This window comes from Squalius cephalus (genome assembly GCF_949319135.1).
Source record: "Squalius cephalus genome assembly, chromosome: 2".
NCBI lineage: Eukaryota > Metazoa > Chordata > Actinopteri > Cypriniformes > Leuciscidae > Squalius > Squalius cephalus.
Window position 1 is genome coordinate 55562558 of NC_137123.1, and position 23179 is coordinate 55585736.

General features: G+C 36.9%; 2 protein-coding genes across 5 annotated transcripts in view; one reads left to right on the forward strand and one right to left on the reverse strand.

Annotated features, from left to right (window-relative positions):
* knstrn (kinetochore localized astrin (SPAG5) binding protein) overlaps positions 1 to 23179 on the reverse strand; it is a 170267-nt gene that overhangs the window by 44801 nt on the left and 102287 nt on the right. The window lies entirely within an intron of this gene.
* Positions 1 to 23179, forward strand: part of dmd (dystrophin) — a 110209-nt gene that overhangs the window by 26214 nt on the left and 60816 nt on the right. For all 4 annotated transcript variants that reach the window (XM_079896601.1, XM_079896600.1, XM_079896603.1 and 1 more), the window contains exons 11-34: positions 5039 to 5220; positions 5334 to 5484; positions 5565 to 5684; positions 5889 to 5990; positions 6246 to 6353; positions 6709 to 6888; positions 7119 to 7288; positions 8413 to 8536; positions 8874 to 8961; positions 9304 to 9545; positions 11406 to 11586; positions 12936 to 13081; positions 13814 to 14026; positions 15042 to 15155; positions 15748 to 15903; positions 16110 to 16280; positions 17625 to 17807; positions 18134 to 18268; positions 20029 to 20181; positions 20290 to 20451; positions 20622 to 20732; positions 20875 to 21048; positions 21310 to 21465; positions 22645 to 22815. In XM_079896601.1, coding sequence (XP_079752727.1) covers positions 5039 to 5220; positions 5334 to 5484; positions 5565 to 5684; positions 5889 to 5990; positions 6246 to 6353; positions 6709 to 6888; positions 7119 to 7288; positions 8413 to 8536; positions 8874 to 8961; positions 9304 to 9545; positions 11406 to 11586; positions 12936 to 13081; positions 13814 to 14026; positions 15042 to 15155; positions 15748 to 15903; positions 16110 to 16280; positions 17625 to 17807; positions 18134 to 18268; positions 20029 to 20181; positions 20290 to 20451; positions 20622 to 20732; positions 20875 to 21048; positions 21310 to 21465; positions 22645 to 22815 — 3693 coding nt within the window. The remainder of the gene's footprint in view (positions 1 to 5038; positions 5221 to 5333; positions 5485 to 5564; positions 5685 to 5888; positions 5991 to 6245; positions 6354 to 6708; positions 6889 to 7118; positions 7289 to 8412; positions 8537 to 8873; positions 8962 to 9303; positions 9546 to 11405; positions 11587 to 12935; positions 13082 to 13813; positions 14027 to 15041; positions 15156 to 15747; positions 15904 to 16109; positions 16281 to 17624; positions 17808 to 18133; positions 18269 to 20028; positions 20182 to 20289; positions 20452 to 20621; positions 20733 to 20874; positions 21049 to 21309; positions 21466 to 22644; positions 22816 to 23179) is intronic.

The following is a 23179-nucleotide window of genomic DNA, read 5'->3' on the forward strand; positions in this document are numbered from 1 at the left end:
TCATTTTTATCAGAATGTCATAACTATATTTCCAGTGAAATAACCAACGCTATCTTATGACCAATTCTGGTGATTAAAAGGTGGCTAATTCGTACTATATGTCTAAACCCACGTGATGGGTAGGTTTAGTAGCGGGGTCAGGGGTAGGTCATTCATACGAATTGGGCAACTCGCAAAATGTGTACGATTTAGCAAAAATCGTACGAATTCGTACAAGTGTAGTCGTTTGAATTCGCACGAATTAGCCACCCCGTAAAATTCATATACATACTTAAATAACATACTTTTCCAATCATTTAGTTCACTTAAACTGCACCCCTCAAAAAGCTCCAAAAAATCTGAAAGCTCCATCCAATCAACAACTGATGTGGATAGAACCAGGGCTTAATTTGAGCCGGAACACGCCGGAACATGTTCCGGCACCTCCGACATTGGATCCGGAACCTTTTTTATTGGATCCGGCACCTCATAAAATTAATTGCCTAAATGAAAAAAAATAAAATTACTGTTTGTGTAGTGTTCAATGTTTGTGACACATGACTTGCGCGCTTGTTGTACGAGTTGAGATTGCTGTTAGCCTCGATCGTTTCACTCAGGGGAAAAATGTCAAAAAGACAGGAAAGTTTGCTTAAACTTTTTCAAATACGCTGACCAGTCAGATCCCAAACAAGCAAAAATCGTTTCTGCTGATCAAAAAGGAGACCACGGTGGACACAGTAGCCTAGTGTCGACATAATATCTCGTTATTTCGACATAATAAGGGGACATTCTGCATTAAGCCACATTAAGCGTTCTTGGTTTTCTATGGAAGGAAAATGCTTAACGTGTAAATGCGTTCATATTATGGGCTCATCAGATTTTTTTGTACATAGCCTATTTGTTAGGATTTTAGTATCATAATGATTAATAAATGCACGCACAATTATCCGTGAACTTGATTTGAACAAATGCCTTTCAACTTGTGTGTGCAAAATTCAGAATTAAATTAATGTGCAGAAATTTGTACAAATAGAGACGCTATGTATAGGCCTACTTTACTGTTGTAGCCATTAAAAAAGCGCATTTAGTTTCATATTTGTTAAAATATTATTATGTTTTTTTTTTCCATTTATGTTGATTTATGAAAAGTATCAGCACGACGAGTAAGATAGGATGCGCAATATGAGACATGGAGCGGGTCAGACATGATTTTGACCACTTCATCAAGTTGTTTTGTAGAAAGCCCTTTCTTTAAGATACAATTTATACAAAACGAAATTCACTTTAATTTTAATCAATTTTTCATCAACCAATTGCCTGTATTTAATGAATAGGCCTACGAAACAAATATAACGCAGGCGCCCGCGCGCTCACTTGCATTGCACGTGAACTAGAGCACATCCTAACTTAACGAAACTCAGTGTATGCCTCACACAGACATGACAAATACATCAAATACACAAAGCTTGAAATGTCTTTAAACGAAATAATCAGAGAGTAGCCTTTTTCTTTTTTTGTTTTGAATTATGTAATCCATTAGGCTTATTTATGTGCATTTCTCTCTATAAGCGCGTTCACACGGAGATGGCGATCGTCAACTTCATCTTTGCAGCCGAGTCGACACTTTTAGAGAAAACACTTGTTTATTAATAAAAATCAATACACGCGTCACCGGATTTAGAGATGCACGCACACATATTATTTCGAAATAACGAGATATTGTGTTGAAATAACATTATTATTAATAATAGCCTACATCTTTTAGAATAGGCCTATTTGATTGAATGCTGAATGTTGCGCTTGTTCAATTTAATAAAATTAAAACTTTAATTGTGATCATTAACATAACTGAATATTAAATATTTAGTGGCCAAGTTTTGCGCAGCTCCCCCGTCAATGATCTAGCACCCACTCAGCATGCGTTAAAAATTCTCTGGCACTGTCCCTGCAGAGAATCTACGTAGGCAGTGTAATTTTTTTTTTTTTTTTTTTTTTTTTTTTTGTTCCGTTACCTCCAACCCCGGTTTTGAGTCGCCGGATCCACCCCCCCTCTGCGCTCCGGGACCTCCCACTTTACAAATTAAGCACTGGATAGAACCAAGTCCCCGCCCTACTTTTTTTTTTTTTTTTTTGGTAATCCATTTACCTCGGATGTTCATCAACACGGAAGATGTCGCTGCTTTTGTTACATTGTGACTTAAATGTTCTTAATGCTGCCTTTGGGTTGGTTTACACAGAATGCGTTTTTGCTGTTAAAAATGCAAGACGCAGGTTGGTGGAACGGAAAAAAGCGCAAGGTCTAGAGATGCGTTTTTAAAAGTTGAACTTCTCTTAACTTGAGCACCGCGTTTTTAGAATTGCCGTGTCATGCGCGAGATACGCTGCAAAAGACACGAGTGCAGTGGTTAAAGACGTCCGTCTAGCGCATTTGCATTGAAAAACAATGGAAAAGTAGCGCAGTGGAATGGAAAAACACGTTCTGTGTGAACAGCCGCTTAGGATGCTGGAAGGATCATTTTGAAAGATATGGGCACATGGACATAAACAAAATGGTGGGAAACTGTTTGGACTCTCTGAAGGCTTCCAAATTTCCAAGTGTAATTTAAAGAAATCATAGCGGAAGTTATTGCTGTAAATTGGTATTGGTCAACATTTAAATAATTGTGAATGTTGACACTACAATTTAGTTTAGCATTTTAGTGTTTAGCATTTTGTGTCATTGACATTGACATCAAAGTATCACATAATAACTTTTTTTTTTTTTTTGCTGCATTAAAAAATGGTTCAACTATTATTGGTAGGTGAAAAAGAGAAACAAATCAATACCAAAACCACATGATGTCTCAATTATGATGTCAAAGCGTATAAGTAGGACCTTTCCAGAAGGACAAGTGTACAGCTATTATGTTAGTCTACTAGTTCAGAGCAAAAACTTGGAGGACTACAACCTAAAAAAGACAATGTTGCCATGCCCCAAGTCTTTTTAGCATCAGCAGAGTATAGCGATTGCCTATAGAGGTGAAGATGTTCCAGGAAAGGCTAAAGCTTGCTGTATTTTATTTGATGTGATTTCTTAAGCTTTAGCTGCCATTTGGCAGCTTTGGATTCCTACATAAGCTCAGAGTCTTATGATACAACCTTTGCACAAGATTGAAGGGCATGCAGAGAAACACAAGTCCAGACTAAACATTTACACCTCTTATTGAGGTATTGGTGTCTTTAAATGTTAGGATTAATCAGCAATTAAACATTAGTTTTGTCTAATTTAAAAAGTAAACAGTGTTTGGTAAGTTACTCAAAAAACTTTAATTACTAGCTTCTAATTTCATCTTCAACAGTGTAATTAGATTACTTGACTAATTACTCTCTCTAAAAAGTATTGCATTCGTTATTACTAATTACTAATAACTTTCTAAATCCCATATCAATCTTGACCAATTGAACAATACAGGGATAGACATGAAACATATTTAAAGGGAGATGGTTAAATTAAAAACATTTTAAGACATTAAGTTTTGATTTTAAATCAACTATTTTTTAATATAGAATTGTTCTATAGTCTGTACACTATTTAATGCAATTACATCAGAAGTTACTGTAATTAAATTAGTTTTCCTTTACTTTTTCAAGGGAAAAGTAATTCAATTACAGTTGTTATTATTACTTAGTAATGCATTACACCCAACACTGCAAATAAATAGTAGTTTTGTCCAAAATATACTGTTGTTCTTCATGCATTTTTTATGTTTGCTCTAAAAACTACTTATAAATTTCAAACTTTATTTGTCTAAAAATTTAAATCTACGTTGTCCAAGAAATGCACTTCGGTTGACACTTCCATGGTACGTTTGTTCCATATCTGACATCTGGTCAATATAAGACTGATGTTTTATACTTGTGTGAGACGTATAGAAATGGCTCTGAATACGGACAGGTGATTAATTTCTTCAAACTAACTTTGAACCCAAGGGGTGAAGGATACTGTCTGAAAGTTTTAAGACTGAGATATATTATCCATGAAGTTGTGGGCTGTTATTATTATCCAGATCTGCGTATGCCCCCTGTGTTTACCGTCTCTGAATAAATCAGATTTCTCCATTCATGACAGATGGTATTATGAGTGTTTACCCTCAGGTTCATATTCCAACATCTTTTAGAACGGTTGGTCTGGGAGTCAAAGGATCAAACTGTGCCTTGCGTGGGTGTGAATTGAAAAGTTATCTGGAGACATTTAATGACTGAAAGAATGGCAGGATATAATGAGTGAAAAAAGTCATTGCGAGAAGGTGTCAAAGCAGATATGCAAAGAGTTTTTTCTAGTTGACAGTGCAAAGAAACAATGAGAAGTTACAAGTTCTTAAAGCGATTTATTGCTTCGAGCACATTTTTGTTTGTTGACAGTTCTGCTGTGAATGTTGTTGCCTGTTTGAGGCCATTTAAAAACAATAACTTGTGTTAAATTGTATTACAATTTAAAAAAAAGTTTTATATTTTAATATATTTTGAAATGTAATTTATTCCTGTGATGGCAAAGCTGAATTTTCAGCATCATTACTCCAGTCTTCAGTTTCACATGATCCTTCATGAATCATTCTAATATGCTGATTTGCTGCTCAAGAAACATTTCTTCTTCTTATCAATGTTGAAATCCATGGTGCTTGCTTAATATTTTTGTGATACATTTTGTTTTTCAGGATTCTTTGAATAGAAATATTTTGTAACAATGTAAAAGTCTTTGTCACTTTTGATTAATTTAATGCATCCTTGCAAAATGTATAAAAATTATAATTTAATATACATTATTATGTTGAATTTTACAATTCGCATATCAAAGGTTGGTTTGAATCAAAAGTTTGGTTTCTTGCAAAGCTAATGGGATCATTGGCTTTTGTTTCTTTACATGTTATGCGTCTTCAGTATACGTCATCTTTTTTTTTTTTTTGCAATAAAATAATAACTTTACTTCTATATTTTGTCAATTAAAGATGGGAAATGTTTAAATGTAAATGTTTTACCATTGCACTGTACTTCACTGTACCATTGCCCTGTAATTGTCCAGGGATACATGGTGGAGTTAACGTCTCATCAGGGCAGCGTGGGCCGGGTACTGAAAGCAGGAAGTGTGTTATTGTCTGGAGGGCAGCTGACTGATGATGAAGAGAGGGAGGTGCGGGAACAGATGAATCTGCTCAACTCTCGCTGGGAACATCTGCGTGTGGCCAGCATGGAGCGACAGAGCAGGTGGTCACATGTTTGCATGATGAGCCATTATTTAGCCAGGAATATTAACAGAGAGATTTAAACCTATGCTATTTACAAATCCTTATATAACTGAGGTTTTGGAACATTTCTAGGCTTCATGAAGTTTTGATGGGCCTGCAGCACCAGCAGCTAAAGCAGCTCTCTGATTGGCTGGACACGACCGAAACTCGGATTAAAAGAATGGGAGCACAGCATTTAGGACCTGAACTTGATGACATAAAGCGTCAAATTGAAGAGCAAAAAGTATGTCCTGGAATTTTTTTTTGTGGTTAGTTTTAATACAAAAAACAAACAAACAAGTAAAGACATAATTGTCCCTACAGCTCTTACAGGAAGATCTGGAGCTGGAGCAAGTGAGAGTGAACTCTCTGACTCATATGGTGGTGGTAGTAGATGAGAACAGTGGTGATGGTGCCACCGCGGCCTTGGAGGAAAAACTCCTGGTAAATGTTGTTTTATTTGTATGCACAACTTGATTTCCCCAATCTTAGGATCAATATTCTATCAAACTATCAAAAACCAAACACTTTCTGTAACTGTAACTACAGGCCTAAAGTCTGCCTGGTTGATTGGACTCAATAACTGTGGTATAATGTTTTGTTTTACTTTGATCAGCCTTCCATAACACCCCTATGTTACCTACACAGAACCTTGGGGAACGCTGGGCAGCGATCTGCAAATGGACTGAAGAGCGTTGGATCCTCCTTCAAAAGATCCTACTGTGCTGGCAACATTTCTCTGAGGAGCAGGTAGTGAATCGTGCTTCCAGATCGTGCTTGGAAAAGCTTTTACAATGCATTTAGCAGCACTGAAAACGCCTTTTGAATGCTGCCTGTTAAATGACTATAATGAGAGCATGTCTGGGGAAACATAAAGGCTTTGAAGACCTCTTTTCTCAAGAGAATCAGCACGATAACATCACCAGTGCTCAAAAGAAACAGGAAAACTAGCAGTGCAGAACACATCTCACAATCTCCCTTTAATCCGCTGTCGTTGTTTTATAGCTGCTGTTTGATTCTTGGCTGACTCAAAAGGAGGAGTTAGTTCAGTCTATCCAAAGAAGTGGCACAAATGACCCAAATGAAGTAGCTGCCAACCTAAGGAAGCTTGCTGTAAGTGGCCACACTCACTGAAACATTAAAGTCAACCCTACTTTGCTTGATTTTATTCATCAGGACTTGATGGTTAATCATGCATTTTGATTTTTCATTATTGAATATGCTGCATGACATGTAAAAATCACATTAAAAAAGGAAAATAGGTTTCAAATGCTATTTCATGTTGAAATCCTTTTTAATGGGTCTGAAATCAGGCCTATTTAATAATGCAACACAATTTCCAGCTAGCATTAAATGGCTGACCTCTCTTAGATATTGTGTAGTTTATGTTTTTCTTTTTAAGATTCTGACTTTAAAACCGGAATGCATTTCATAACTTAAAGATTGCCGGCGGAATTTCGTTCTTCAGATTTTAAAAGCAGACCTGGAGTTGAAGAGGCAGACAATGGACAAGCTTTGCTCCCTCGTTCAAGATCTGTTGACCAACATTAAGAGCAAAGAGGCCGCTGGGAAACTAGAGGCGAAGCTGGAAAGGTTTGCTCAGCGCTGGGACAAATTGGTGCAGTCGCTTCAGCTCACCAGCACCAAGGTGGTTAAACTAATGCCATTCCATTTACTGTGTCTCATCTTTTCCGCAATACTGTTCCATCTATTTCTATTTCACTCAAAATTTGATATGGCTTCCCTGCATGTCCCTGCAATCACTCTGAATAAATAAACCGCTCTCACTGTATCTCACCCTCTCTCTTTCATGTGCACTCAAGAATCAGACTTCTGTACACTTACACATGCATGTCTTACAACTTTTGTCCCTCTTAGTTTTCAACTATTGTCACCACATCCCAGTCGGAGCACACGCACACAACCATGGCAACTGTCACCAAGGTGACCACGAACCAGAAAAAGATGGTGAAGCATACTAAGGAGGGCATGTCTACCCCTCCACCTCAGAAGAAGCGGATTGTCGTTGATTCGGAACTGAGGAAAAGGTGAGCTTGCATACCTTGATTTCATCACAGGTCACTAAATATAAAGGACCCAACGGAAATAGGAGAAACTTAGTGTGTGTGTTTTTTTTTTTTTTTCTTAATCACAGTGGTACTGACTGTGGTTTATTCTTAAAAGACACCATGACAAGCACACTTTTATCCTGTGTTGATGGGTTGAAACAAAGTTGAGGTGGAACATATTGAAGGGCTTGTCCATTTTTTTTAAAGAGCTCATAAGGATTTAATTACATCACAACTATGAACATGATTTGCTACTTGCTATCTGCCCGTAAGAATTAGGGGAAGGGACATTTGAGTATTCGTTTGGACAGAAATAAGTGTGTGTGTGTGTGTGTGTGTGTGTGTGTGTGTGTGTGTGTGTGTGTGTGTGTGTGTGTGTGTGTGTGTGTGAATTTTAAATGTGTATATCTGCTGAAAGTAAATTTTGTCAACTTTTTGCAATGCACTGTTAGGATATAGATGTGTCAAAGCTAATACACAACAAATATAAGGCACAAAACTCAAAATTTGGAGAAATACATTTCAGAATAATAAACAATAAACAAACAACATCTATCCATCCGCTTGTGTAGGGTCGTGGAATAAACATTGATATTTTGAAAGTTTGATCTAATGTAATCCTTTTAGTTATAATTATATTTCATTTTATAGGACTAGTTTTAAGGTTAAAGAATTACTGATAAAAGTCAAACTTACAAACACATCATACTGTACAAGTTTGTTGTCATAAAACCATGTGTGAAGCATGTCTGATTCTTAAAAAAAGACTGTTCATCTTGGTCTTTTTTGCATGATACAAAAACTTAGTGTATTTATCTAAATAAGATATTGCATGAAAATCAAGTGAAATTTAGCTTTTTTTAAAATTCTTTAATTCTCAAGGGAATTTATGTTGTGTAAATGCTCCAAGTAAGCACGTTTACAGCCTGTATGAGTTCAACTCCACTTCTAGCCTGAGTTAAGAAATGATGCTGAAACACAAAGCCTGCAGTGAGGAGCGAAATGCTAATCAATGCTAATCAATGCCAAAAACATTCAAATGACTAACAAACAAACAAGAATAACTCATTTGTTTTGCTGTTCTCCCATCGATTTCCCTGCAGATTTGATGTGGACTTCACTGAAATTCACAGTTTTATGACTCGGTCAGAGGCTGTTTTGCAAAATCCAGAGTTCTCAGTTTCCCGTAAGGAGGGCAGTGTGGCAGACCTCTATGAGAAAGTGCTGGTAGGTAACATTAACATGTTCTGTAGTGATTCACCTGTTTCGTACATGTCGTAATGTGTGCTGAGAAGATATTAGACTGCAAAGTGTATTATATTACATTAGAATAGTTTTGAACTTAATTGTGATTGTATACTAAGTATTTTCTTATGAAGAAAATAATATAATTAAGTATAACTATTAAAATCTATAAGTATATTAAAATCGTTTAAATTAAGTAAAGTGTAATAGTTATATTTTAAAAGGTGTATGAAAATGCAATTACTAAAAACACTTTAAGCAATGCTTTTTAAAATGTTTAATTGGTGTTTATTGTGTGATTCTTTCTGCCATTTTTGAGGCAATTGACAGGGAAAAACCAGAAAAGTTCAGGAAGTTGCAAGAAGCCACTCGTTCAGCCCAGGCTTTGGTGGATCAACTCACTAGCGGTAAAAGGGATTATATTCATATGCACATCAATTCATTCGATTTTCGCCCCTTGATTTTCAATCAGTCTTGTATAATTTCAAAACTTGCCTTTGTTTTCCTGTAAAAAAAGAACATGAATATCTCCCATTTTATTTGGAAAGCAATAATCAGCATTTTGCTGCTAATTAAAGTAATAAAATCCTGCATAATGCCAGCTTTATTAATAATAGATGGTGATGTACATCGTTGGGACATTTCTTAGCTATTTTGAAAGTCTAAAACCTTTGGCTGCTTAATTGCCTCAGCAAATGCTGTTTCAATATGCATGAGTCTCATTTGTCCTAATGGATCTTTCTCTAAAGATAATCAGAAATCCGAGGACATCGAGCTAGCGGCTCAGCAGTTACGTGCTCGATGGGTTGATTTCTGCGCTCTCCTAGCCGAAAGGCTGGCGTGGTTGGCCTACCAGACCAAAGTCCTGGCTTTCTACAATCTCTTCCAGCAACTTGAGCAGGCTGTGGCGACCGCTGAGAACTGGCTCAAGGTCCAATCGCCGCCCGCGTGCGAGCCGGAGCCTCTGAGGATTCAGCTTGAGCGTTGCAGGGTAACCACCAGCGTCTGTCCTCGTGCATGGGGTCTTGTTCCTCTGTAGATTTGTCTTTCAATGTGTGTCTGTTCTGTGTCCATATACAGGGCACAGTCTGTCTTTTCCTGTGTCTGGCCAGGTAATGCCCTTTACCCGCTGCATGTGTTCATCTGATCTCATGCAAAAAAAGAAGGGAAAAAAAACCTGTTTTATAATGCCAGACAAGACAAATGACCTTCAAATTTTTTCTTGATCTTTTGAGATAAAAGAGCTTGATTCACTTGGTAAACATGCTATAACTTTCGGAAATTCCTTCACAATCCTATCAGTGTGTCCATCCAAAGATTCCCAACATTAGAAACGAGCAGATGTTTGTTTTTTTACTTTATTTTTAGCAAGGTCCCTGAAGTTTAGACTGTTTTTGGCACAAGAAACACAACATTATAGTTGGGGAAAAAATGTATGATATGAAAAAACTAATAATTAATGTATTTAATGCAAACAGTTTTTTTTAAATATGGATTTTATTTAAAGGGGCCTATTTTTAATAACTTGCATTGTTATTTATTTATTTATTTTTAAGTGCATGAGAAGTTGAACGCTTAGTTATGGGTTCTTAGTTTTGCTGACAGGTCCAATATAGTTGCCACTCTGGTTTTTGCATTACATTGGGACAGGTTCACAAAACATTTTTAAATAATTCTGTCATTTATTTCAAAAGATCAAGGAAAATCAGTCTCAATCAACATTCTGTTTGTGAAATTGCCATTTTAAAGGGGACTCTGGCTGACCAGACTGATGAATTTTAACTGCAGTTAGTGTTTTTGCAATTTTACTGTGATTATGGTACTTATATAGGATGATTTAATTGAAAAAAAATGAATGCATTTTCACTGTCTGATGGCTGTGGACTAATTTCAGCGGGGTAGACGTGGCCTGTTAGATTAATGAATATGATATAACAGGCAGAGAGACAAGTTGTGTGATTTAAACCTGCAGAGCTTTGATAACTCAAACTTTTTTAAAAGTCTCTCTTTGTTCATCTGTTCTTACCTCTTTTATCCATGAGTATATCTGTCCTTGACAGCTTTCTATATGAACATCTTTCTTGCTTCTGTCTCTTTACCAGATCCTGGTGTCTGTAATGTGTCTTTCAGAAGAGACATGTCTCCCTAAAGACCTTGAGTGTCTGATGATTTGATCATTTGATGTGGTTAACCAATTCGTTGTCTTACTATTCCCCAGCCCAGGTTTACTCATTTAATATCACACACACACACACACACACACACACACACACACACACACACACACACACACACACACACACACACACACACACACACACACACACACACACAGGGTTTCAATATTTCATGTCCATGTATCTGGAAAAAAAAAAAAAAAAAAGAGGAAAACTGAGACTCATATGGCACAAGACAGCGATAATGTGATTTATTAGATCAATTTATTAGATGTAATGTGTTTTATTAGACCTATTTTATTGGCAATTGGGATTTCTAAACAACATACCATAAATAAGCTATATGTACGCTTTATTAAAGGAAAGAAGGTGCAATGAAAGTTGTGGAGAGAAAACTCAAAACTAAAGATGAGATTTTATGAAGTTTTGATTGAATTTGTGAAGTCTGTAAAAACAATTGCCTCACAACAAAACCATATTTTCTGCATTTGAATCAGCATAGACACTTTGAAGTTATGAGTAAAGTTATCATTTCTAAATAATCATGTTTAATCCCACTTCAGGAGACGAGGGCGGACTGCAAAAAGATGGGGCCATTTTCCTCCCAGTATTTGTGCTATTATGTGACTTAGTTTAAAATGTTTACAAGACCAGTGCTTTATTTCATTTCACAGGATGAGATCGCTCGCCTCTCCGCTCTACAACCACAAGTGGACAAGCTGCATGAACAACTTCAGGAGCTGCGCCAGAAAGAAGAGACGCCTGTTCTCTTTGATGCTGACATCTCTGCCTACCAAGAGCACTACCACCAAGTCCTCGAGGACCTGAGGGCCAGGGAACGACAGCTTGTTCTGGGTGAGGGATGTCTTGTGCTATGCTATTTGGGTTAACGTTGAGGGAGTTTAAAAGTGGATCACTCACATACTGTACTGTGACAGCACTTGTACGTAGGATTCAGACTGCAGTGTGGTGTGGTTTGATCACGTTAGCTTCTGAGCTGGCAGCATTTTCATAAATCTTTCAAATCAACGAGTGTCTCTACCCTATTATGCTACACAAGCCTCTGAAAGTTTCATGGTCTTGTTCTAATCTTTACATAATCTCTGGCTGAAAGGTAAGTCGTGTCTAATGAGTTTCTACACAATCCAGAAAGATTCTTAAAACTTCAGTCAATTCAAGACACCTGCATGTATCCACCATATTTAATTTTCTTGTGTGCTGAATGTGTGGGCAGAATCCTCTGAATTATGCAGAATGGTCAAATTTAAATAACAGAGCTGAGAGCACTTCACTATTAATAGTAGCTGAAAGTATAATCAAATTGGTTAAAGGGGTCAAATGTAAGAAATGTCATATATTAATCGCTTTTTTATTTCCAATTTGTGAACAGCTTGTAATGAAACTTAAAAAAAAGCCTTAGTTTGTCTATGAAAGCCTGTAGACTGATTATTATGTGAAGAACGTTTTTGCCGGGAAAATCAAAAGGATGCTCATCTGTTCAATGACGCATGAAATTAATGTAAATACAGCTATTCTGTACTGTAATGTCAATGCATCATGCAAAGAAAAGAGATTTTTCCGAACTATAGTCTCACATAGTCAGATATAGACTGTAGTCTCAAATATACTTTATAATCAAACCATCATAATGGTGGGCAATAATTTTAATTAACTCATCTGTCGACATGTTGCCGGTGAATTGCAAAGCTAGTGCAGACATTTACACATGATCGCTAAATTCAGATGCTTTCTTAAGCGCTGTTTTCTCACCGCTGTCATTTTTGTTGTGTGATTATTTTGCTATTGAGAGGAAAGCGCGCAGCACATATTTTCATACTCATCTTAACATCACTATCAGCAGCGTGGACGGTGTCAGGATTTTCGTTAATAGTATATTGCTCGCTGAAAATGTATTTCTAACTTTTTTACTTCTAAGCGAAGAACAACGGAAAAAAAACTTAGCGTAATATCGTGACCTTGAATCACATTCAGTCTCTTGTAGGTGTGCACAAGTGCGAGCACTGAATTCTACATACAGCCCCTTTAATAGTAAATTATTTGTGAAAAACAAACATGCAGACAATGGGACATTCGTTGAACTTTGTAAATGATTGAGTTCTGTTGAAAACTGCAGGACTTTGCTGGCAGATATTGTATAGGTGACTGTGTTTAGACTTGTCTTGTCTTCTTTTCTCTTGCATTAGTCCAGTCTAGTCTTCCACCAGCACGTTATAAGGATGTGATGGCAGCGCTGCTGGCCTGGCTGCAGCAATGTGAGAATAAACTAGCCATCCCGTCCACAGCAGTGACCGAGTATCCTGTCATGGAGCAGAGGCTCAAAGACATTATGGTTTGATCATAAGATACTTGAAAAACATTTACAAATCTTCCACTACAAACTCTTGAACAATAGTGTAAATTGTTTGTTTACACGTTTTGATGAAATCAGCCTACTAATCCAGACTTTATTTGCAATTTTGTGTGCTGTTTTTTGGGTAAAACCTGCAGAATTCTGCTGAATGGATTTAAATCACTCCATTCATGATAAAATTTATTAAATGGGGCTGAAAGAACAACACACTTATTTGGCTGCTGAAAGCATGATTAAATCATGCAAGATTTCAAGTGTGATCCTGCACATCAAACTGTCTGGGATACAAGAAAGTATCTGATCCTCAAACAATTACACACTTCACTGTTAACTGAAATCTTTAGTAGGATCATAGTAAAAACATAAAGCCATAAACATAATTGTAGTCATAAATACTATGTAAATATTACTTTGGCTTCTAAAAATCCAATGGTGATAGCCAAAACATATTTAGAAAATACAAAATTGCTTAAAACTTAAGACTGCCTCACTTAATACATTGTTTAATTGACATATTTACCAAAATACCACATATACTAGGTCATTTTATAAGGAATGTGTGCATTTTTATTTTAATAATAATAATAATAAAAGATTATTTGCAGTTTTGTGTCAATATTATTGGTTTTAAACATTTTAAACATTCATTGTGAATGCCTAATAATATTGGTAATATTAACACACTGAATGAGTGCCAAAATATTTTTGCAGGCAATTCAAGCAGCACAGAAGGAGCATCAGGGTGACGTTGATGACCTCAATAAGATGGCCGAGCAGGTGTTCCAGAAAGCACCTCCTGAGATCTATCAGAAGTACCGAAATGAGCTGGACAACGTGATGGTGCGCTGGCGGCATGTGTCTGAGCAGCTGGAGGAGAACATCCAGAAGCTGCAGGATCACATGACCAAATTACAGCAGTTCCAGGCACGTGCTGAAACAATATGCTGATGAGGCTTTTCCCCAAATTACACTGGCTCTAGTTTCTCTGTTGCAGAAACACTTCACCTATACCACGCTGGGTGCTTTCCAAGTAGAGTGCACTTGAATGCAGGCACCTGGAGATGTTGGCTGTGTCTCAACACCTTGTCAGCTGCCTATTCAGAGAGCTTACTAGGTTTTGAACCACATCCTTCCGAGAAAAGTATTTTGTTTAAAGGTTGCTCTTTTTTTTTTTTTATCTCAGGCGGCTATTCTGGGTTCGATAGAAAATAAGCTCAATCGATAGCATTTGTAAATTGTAGTAATTTGTCACTTGTTCTTTTTTTTTAAAGGAAAAATCAAGGTTGCAGTGAGGCACTTACAGTGGAAGTGAATGTGGCCACTTTTCGGAGGATTTAAAAGCATAGATGCGAAGCTTGTGATTTTCACACTTTCATTCTTTTGTTAAAACTTGTGTATTATTTGAGCTGTTTATTTTATAAATGACATTATTTAAGGTCATTTAAGGGTTTAAGGCGTTGTCATTGCAACAAAGTTGTAAAATTGGTTATACTGTAACTTTACGCAGAAAAGGGCAGTAAGCCATTTTTTTTTTTACACACATACTGTTTACACCTTGTGGCACTAATTTTAAAACTGAGTATTTTAACGTTTAAAGATTTACATGCCTTTCCTTTAGCCCAAACAGTAGAGCATAGCGCGAGCAACACCAAGGTCATGGGTTTGATTACCAGGCAAAAGAAGACCTAATAGAATGTAAATGGAGCATGTAAATGTAAATGTGTACCTTGAATAAAAGTCTCTGCCAAATTGATAAATGTACACCACAAGTGCTTTCGGTTGAGCTTAACTCAAAATATTCCTTTGAATGGAGTTTGTTATATTTAATTAAAGTTGCTACTTCAACTCAGGTGTTTATCCTTAGCAAAAATAAATTCCTATGGGTTGTGTATGATAAAAACATGCATTTTCTGATAGACATCTTTTTATCCAATGGTAGAATGACACGAAGACTCTGCAGAAGTGGATGGCAGAGGTCGATGTTTTCCTGAATGAGGAATGGCCAGCTCTGGGAGACGCAGAGGCTTTGGAGAAACAGTTGGAACAGTGCACGGTGAGGACAGTCTTTATTTATTTAGCAATAAAAACTTAGTTTGTGTTCCCAAACTTGGAATAAAGCTCTAGAGCAAGATGTGCTCAAATAAATAAAAAAAAGTGATCCATAAAACTCACCATTGTGTTTCACGAACATGGCCCAAAAATTAAAATTCAGAAGAGAGTGTTTTTTTATGCAGAGGCAAAGCATAGCCTAAATGAAAGCATTGGTCTGGAAGAGGAAGAACTGTTTCTCATTAAGATGAAATCTGCGAAAATATGTTGTTGGGAGACCTGCTAATATAGCCGCAGCGGTGGTTGAATAAGCCGTAAAACCATTGGGACCTGACTCAGTAAAGACCCTGTCTTCTCTTTTCAGGCAGTGGCAGGAAATGATTTTTCATATTACTAGTCGTTAGAACTGTAGCTTAAACATGAAATTATATTTCTCAAATTGCAGTTCAATATTTTTTTCTGCCCTATGGTAAGTTAGCTGTAATGATGGTGATGGCTTTGCTTCTATCTAGTAGAATTGGGTCAACGCATTGCCGTGACCTGTTTTTAGGATGGCCAAGACCATCTATTTCAAACATTCTGTTATGATTTGCCAGGCTCTGGTGAATGACATCCACACCGTCCAACCAAGTCTGAACGGGATCAATGAGGTGGGACTGGCCTTGAAGAGGGAAGCTGAGACACCGTTTGCCATCAAAATACAGAAGATGCTTGATGAGCTCAATGCTCAGTGGGAGCTCATTTGCAAACAGGTAATTAACATGCCACATGGGCTTATGGTGCATTATACTAATTAATTATGAAGTGAGGTACAATTTAGTCATCTTAAAAAGCCCACGCATACCATTTTCGCACCTTGGCAATATCCAAGTGAAACTTATTGATGTTATTAGAGCATTGCCTGCGGTTTCAGGTAGACGTTGAAGCAAAAAATAACTGTATTGTGGTTGGTCCTCAGGCTTATGCAAAGAAATCTGCCCTGAAAGGAGGGCTGGACATGACGGTTAGTTTGAGGAAGGAGATGCAGGAAATGCAGGAGTGGATCACTCAGGCGGAGGAAGAGTACCTGGAACGAGACTTCCAGTACAAAACACCTGAGGAGCTTTTTAAGGCTGTGGAGGAGCTGAAGGTTTGTTCTTCAGTGGAAAATTTTGTTGCTCCGAAAACATAATGGAGTTGTCAGTAATGTCTTAAGTATGGCAATTTGGATAAATTATAATAATCTGGAAAAGAAAACAGAGAAACAATTGTTGACATGCACTAAGAGTATATATATATATATATATATATATATATATATATATATATATATATATATAAATTATTCATTAAAAATTTATATGGAGAATCATAGCTTAGGTAATTTGGTCTTGACAGAATTTGATAAATAGATACGTAATCTTAGGGTAATTTTGCTTAGGAGAAAAATCTGAGAAGGAAACAAGCAAATGTCTCTATTTGTTCATTTTTTTCTTGTTACTGTCCTAGAGAAACCAATTGTGATCTCTTTTATGATATTGCTTTTCTATGGGTGTATCTTGAAGCACTTTCAAAAAACAAAACTTGAAACTTGAGGAAAATATCATATTTATTCTTTTTCAGCAAAAGGTCACTGAAAAGAATATTTTTAACTGTCAGAAAGTAAATATTATATGGACTGTTTTATATTAGATTTTCACTTTTTGCAACCCTCTTACAAGTCAAACTATTTATAATACATATATACTGTAATATTATAGAGTTTACGTGATATATAATAAACTATGTATAATATATACACAAACAGAGCTAAATATTACATTTATGGTCAATTCAATTCATTAAAACATTTTATTTCTATGAAGTACTGAATATGAGTTGAATAAATTGTCAAAATTTGGACATTTTTAATTGTTGGATACTGTCGGACCACTGAGGTGGAACAAGCCAAAATCAACATTTTAAGAGGGAGATAAACAGTGTTTTTCTACTTTTCATGCTTAGTTAATTTTATGTTTGATAATAGCTTATCTAACACATCTAATCTCACTTGAGAACATGGGATTTGTGCCTTTATTTCTTTTAAGAACAGTCTAGGGACTATTTGTACCCCATTCATTGAAAGTGTCAAGACACCAAAGTTTAAAGAAATGCATGTTGCACTGAGAAGAAAGTGTCGGAGAAGCTCCCGGGACAGTTGTCTAGCTGTCAGTCTGCTATCATGAGAACTGAGATATATTCATTTCCTAACAAGTGCCGGATGCATTTCACCTCCATGTGATCCTGTTGCTTTGTGCTTTTTATGAAGTAAATGGGGCAAACTTCCCAAGTTCAACAGTGAACAGCAGGGATCTTTCTGTCTTGTATTCTCTCTGCTCCAGTGCCAAGCTTAGCTTAACATTGGAAACAGAGGCTTAAGAGAATGCTGATGTTCACTAACCTTGGTGGAAACATCTGAATGCTCACATAATCTCCTCTCCTCTCTCCCACTCAGCGGGCTCAGGAGGAAGTCCATCAAAAGGAAACAAAGGTGAAGCTACTGACGGATAAAGTCACCAATTTCATTTCAAAGGCTCCTCCCGTGGCCCATGATGCCCTGAAGGCAGAATTGGATGTTTTGACTTCTAACTACCAGCGACTGTGCAGCCGACTCGATGGAAAATGCAAGACTTTAGAGGTGAGCTTGATATTGTGCCAGTGATGGGGTTGCGCTCAGGAGCCAGATAGTGTCTAGTTCGTTGGCATTTATTCATTTGGCTGATGCTTTCATCCAAAGCAACTTAAAGTCCTTTTAAGGTTTACATTTTATCTGTGTGTGTGTGTGTGTGTGTGTTCGTTCCCTGGGAATCAATCCCGTGACTTTGATGTTGCTTGTACCAGGCTCTCTCAGTTCAAACTATTAATGTGGTTCTTCTAGCATTTGATCAAATTCTCAGGACACGGGCCCAATGTTATATGTTTGATTAACCACACGCATCTCTCCATTTCTGTTGGCCGTTGTAGGAGGTGTGGGCATGCTGGTGTGAGCTGCTATCTTATTTGGAGTTGGAGAATGCCTGGATGGACCTACTGGAGAAGAAACTTGATGAAACAGAAAGCCTTCAAGGAGGTGTAGAGGAATTAGAAGAAGCTTTGACTGTGAGTGCTTAACATCTTTGAGATGAACTTCAGAATTCAAATGAGACTGTTTACTGAAACAGGAAGCATTTCGAAAGCCAGTTTGCTATATTAAAAGAATATAGTTTTTGACCTGGTCCTCACATGAGGATATCATGTGGCTTCAGAAACTTGCAGTACTGTGCATGAATCATATCGCCTGTTTGTCCTTTTTATTGCTTGATGGCCTGTGGTCCGTGAACCGTTGTGAACCGTTGTTGTTAAAAGAACTGCAAAAATACATTTCCTTTTGTGTCACACTGGAAAATAAGAGCATATGGGTTTAGAATGACATGAAGGTGAGTAAATGATGACTCTATTTTCATTTTGGGTTAGAGTTTGACTTGGAAAGGTCACTCTGTCCCAGAGGATTGTTTCGAGGTTGTTGTTTTTTTATTGTAGGAGACTGACTTAAATGCCATTTTCATTGGAGTTTCCACTTTGTCTCCAGACATTTCTCAAATGATTATTGAGATCTCTTCTAAAATTCTATTGCAGGGTTTCCCAAATGGGGGTTTGTGAGGGAACTGCAGAGGGTTTGTGAGTTGATGAAAAGCTAATAATTAATTGACTGGAAAATTGAAATAAATAAATGGGACTGAAACTGCAGTTCAAATTGCAATCACAATAGCTTATATGACTAAATGAACACATGAATTTAAATAAGATTAAAATAAATAAATGTGACTGCACAATTAATCGAAATAAAACTGAAATCACAATATATAGGTTATATATAGTTTTACATATAGATATAGTTTTTATATGAGATGAAATGTCAAATCGCAGTTCAAATTGCAATCGCAATATATGAAAAAATAAATGTAATATACATTTTTTGGGCCAAGATGTTCAGTCCAATATATACATAATTGTAAAAATATATCCCTCTTGGTTTGTAAAAGAGACTGCAGGTGGTTTGTGAGTTGATGAAAAGCTAATAATTAATTGAATCAAATGGAAAATAAAAAGTGGGGCTGCACAATTAATAGAAATAAAGCTGAAATTATGATATAGTTTATGTGTAGTTTTAGATAAATATATATAGTTTTCGTATGAGATTAAATGTCTCATCGCAGTTCAAATTTCAGTCACATAATATGACAAAATAGACACACGTTTTTGGCCAAGTTGTGCAGCCCTGTATATAAATAATTTTAAAATAAACACAATAAAAATAAAACACTTAAAAAAAAAATGAAATATTTTATCTCTTACTTGAATGTCATGACCATTAACAGACCATTAATATTTGTTAAATTGTTAAAATATTAACCTAAATTCTCTAGGGGGGACTAAATATTTTACATCTAAGGGTTTGGCTAACAAAAAAGTTTGGGAACCCCTGCTCTAAACATGCAAGATTACCAAGAGGTCTTTTACTCAGGAGACTGAAAAACAAAATTGAGAAGTTGGAGACTTTAGCAAAACATTTAGTGATTTAGTGTTGTGTACATTTAGTTTAGCAGACACTTCTATATAAAGCTATTTGAAAAATGAGGAATGCAACTAGAACAGACTCCGTTTGCTGCCTAAGAGAATATTTGAGATATTAAGTAGATCTCATTTGTGATTTTCTTTTTCTTCTTTCCTACGAGCTAATACATGCACTAATGATGATAAAGTAGTCATACCAAAAATTGAATCTTGCTTCATCACCATGGAAAGCATCTTTTATTGCGTTTTATGTTGAAAACGACATCTAAATCATTGGTATTAAAGTGGTTTCTCATTCCCTCCAGTCCTTAGACACAATGATTAGAGAGCATCCTGAATATAACCGCAACCAGATCCGTGAATTAGCCCAGACCCTTATGGATGGCAGAGTCCTCGATGAGCTCTTACACAAAAAAGTGGAGGACTACAACACACGCTGGGATGAACTAATGCAAAGGGTAGGAACTTAAAATGATTCAGTTGTATTGCTGCGGCTGAAAACGTAAGTATATTCATTGGATTTTCTCACACTTTGATTCACTTCCGCTTTCTGATGCCAATAACAGGCTTTACAAAGGCGACAGCAGCTGGAGAAGAGCCTGCAGTGGGCCCAGGAGAACGACAAAACCCTACGCCTTATTCAGGACTCTCTGAACACCACAGACCGACATTTGACAGCTTACATAGCAGATGGCATAGATGCTGCACAGATACCTCAGGAGGCACAGGTATTCATAATGGCTCACATATGGGACAAATAAACATAATTTACTTATTTATCATCTATCTATCCATCTGTCCGTACATCCATCCATCTGTGTCTGTCTTTCCATCCATCCATCATGTAGTAAAAATGTAAGGACTTCAGTGATCACAATATTATTATCTTATTTAACAGAAAATTCAGACTGAGTTGAATGGTCATGAGACGACTCTTGATGACATGAAGAAAAAGGCTATTGAGGTTGACGCATCAGAGAAAGTGATTGGAGAAATTGATGGAACATACGTAAGAGTCACAGATCATATAATTTCAAAGTAGCTGAATTTTTGTCGCTTTGCTGGATCCTTCCTTCATAAATGCATTCATCAAATAATAAGTAATCAAATACCTATTAACAAATGCCAGTTTTTTTTGTGTGTCTGTTCAGGATAAACTATTTCACGTGAAAGGCAAGTTCCGGCTTTTCCAAAAGCCAGCCAACTTTGATCAGCGGTTGAGGGAATGTGAGCGAGTGCTAGAGGAGGTGAAAGTGAAGCTGGGAGTGCTGAGTATTCGGAGTGTAGAGCAAGAGGTTGTACAGTCACAGTTGGAGCAGTGCATGGTGGGTAATGTAGGGTGCTTGGTGTTTTAATAGCTTTTATTCCTATTTTTTTTTATTTTTTTTTATGAATACATCAATTGTTAATGCTTGAAATATTATTGTGAAAAATTAACTGATTATTCTATAATGTATGAAATCTATTTAGTTAATTTATCTATTTAATAGTAGTTTTTGTTTAGTCATAAGTTGCAGTTTAGTTTTTGTCGAGCTGCAATATCTTATGTATGGGGTTTTAACACATTTTCTATTTCCCCCATTTAGAAGCTTTATAAGAATCTGAGTGAAGTGAAATCGGAGGTGGAGACGGTGATAAAGACGGGAAGACAGATTGTGCAGAAGCAGCAGACAGAGCAACCCAAGGAGCTGGACGACAGGCTGACGGCTCTCAAACTTGCATACAATGTTTTGGGTTCACAGGTAAGGGATGCTAAATGTAAGACAGGGCCGGAGCGGGGCCACTTTTCAGCCTGGGAGTTTCAGGCCCAAGACCGGCCCACTTTTTCCATGGTGGAATTCCAAATTAATGCTTTTTCCAAATTGGATAAATGAAGCAACAGTTCAGCTCTTACTATTGTGTAGTTTGTATTAATACCGTGGTTCAACAAATAATGTAAAGGTTAAATAATAATTCACTTAGACTTTATAAGAAGCAATTGCGACTTTATTTCACGCAATTCTGACTTTATATCTTGCAATTCTGACTTTATAACACGCAATTGCGACTTTATTTCACTCAATTCTGACTTTATATCTCGCAATTCTGACTTAATATCTTGCAATTCTGACTTTATAAGAAGCAATTGCGACTTTATTTCACGCAATTCTGACTTTATATCTCGCAATTCTGAGAAATAAAGTCAGAATTGCGAGATGTAAACTCGCAATTGTGAGATAAAAAGTTGCAATTATCTTTTAAAATGTTTTATTCTGTGGCGGAAACAAGCTTCCATACCTCCTGGCCTCTTCCTCCCATCCATCCTCCCTGACGCGTACCGTTACGGTAGGGCCGGCCCAGCTATCGGTAGGCAGTGTCACGGTAGCCTACCTGAGAAAACGTTTTGAAAAGACGGCTATGGACCCAACCAACTCTATAGGAGGGGAGGGGAGAACTCCCTCACATGGTACAACCCATGCAGAGGCTGCGCGCTGCGGTGTCAGAATGCGGAACGTGTGTAGCCTAATGTAACTAACGTGACAAATCTGAAAACAAAAATGAAAAAAAATCCTCGACCGGCCCAAAAGTGAAGCGGCCCACCGGGAATTCTCCCGATTCCCCACCCCGGGCCTGATGTAAGACATACCAATTTGAACACCTATGGATTGTATATTGTTTGTATTTTCCATTTTAGAGTAATAGTAATGTCATCAAAACCATTACACATCAAAACCATTACACATTAAACTTAGTTAAGTATGGGATTTAGTTTCCATTTATGCTGAACACTTGGCTGATTTCCCTTCACAATGCGCTACAACTCATCCTTTTAGAAAAAATATTTACATAGTGAATTAAAATGTCAGAAATGTCTTCCATCAAACTTTTGACCATTTGAGTTGTCAATGATTGGTCAGATCATCTCATTTGTCTGTGTGCAGGTAACAGAAGGAAAGCAGGAACTGGAGAAGATTTTAAAGTTATTAAGGAAGTTTAGGAAGGAGGTCAACAGTCTGACAGAATGGCTGGCAACTACTGATGAGGAACTGACGCGCCGGTCTTCGGTGGAAGGGATGCCAAGCGATTTAGATGCAGAGTTGGCTTGGGCCAAGGTGAATGAATACACAACATTGTTTACATCTAAAAGAGTTCACTACTCATTAAAGGAATAGTTCATCCAGAAAATGACAGTTCTGTTATCATTTACTCCCCTCCATGTGCTTCCTAACCCATTAGCCTTTCTTTTCCTAGTGGAACACAAAATTAGATGTTTTGAAATATGTTTATGTTGCAGTCCATACAATGAAAGCATACAGTAAATAAATTGTATTTGTCATTTTTGAGTGAACTATTCCTTTTAACATGGTGAAAAATATTTAACCAAACCTAAATTGTTAGTTTATTAGCAATGATGCTTTGTTTTCAAGAAGGTGTGTGCTTAAAAAAAAAAAGACATAAAAACTCAAAACAATCAAT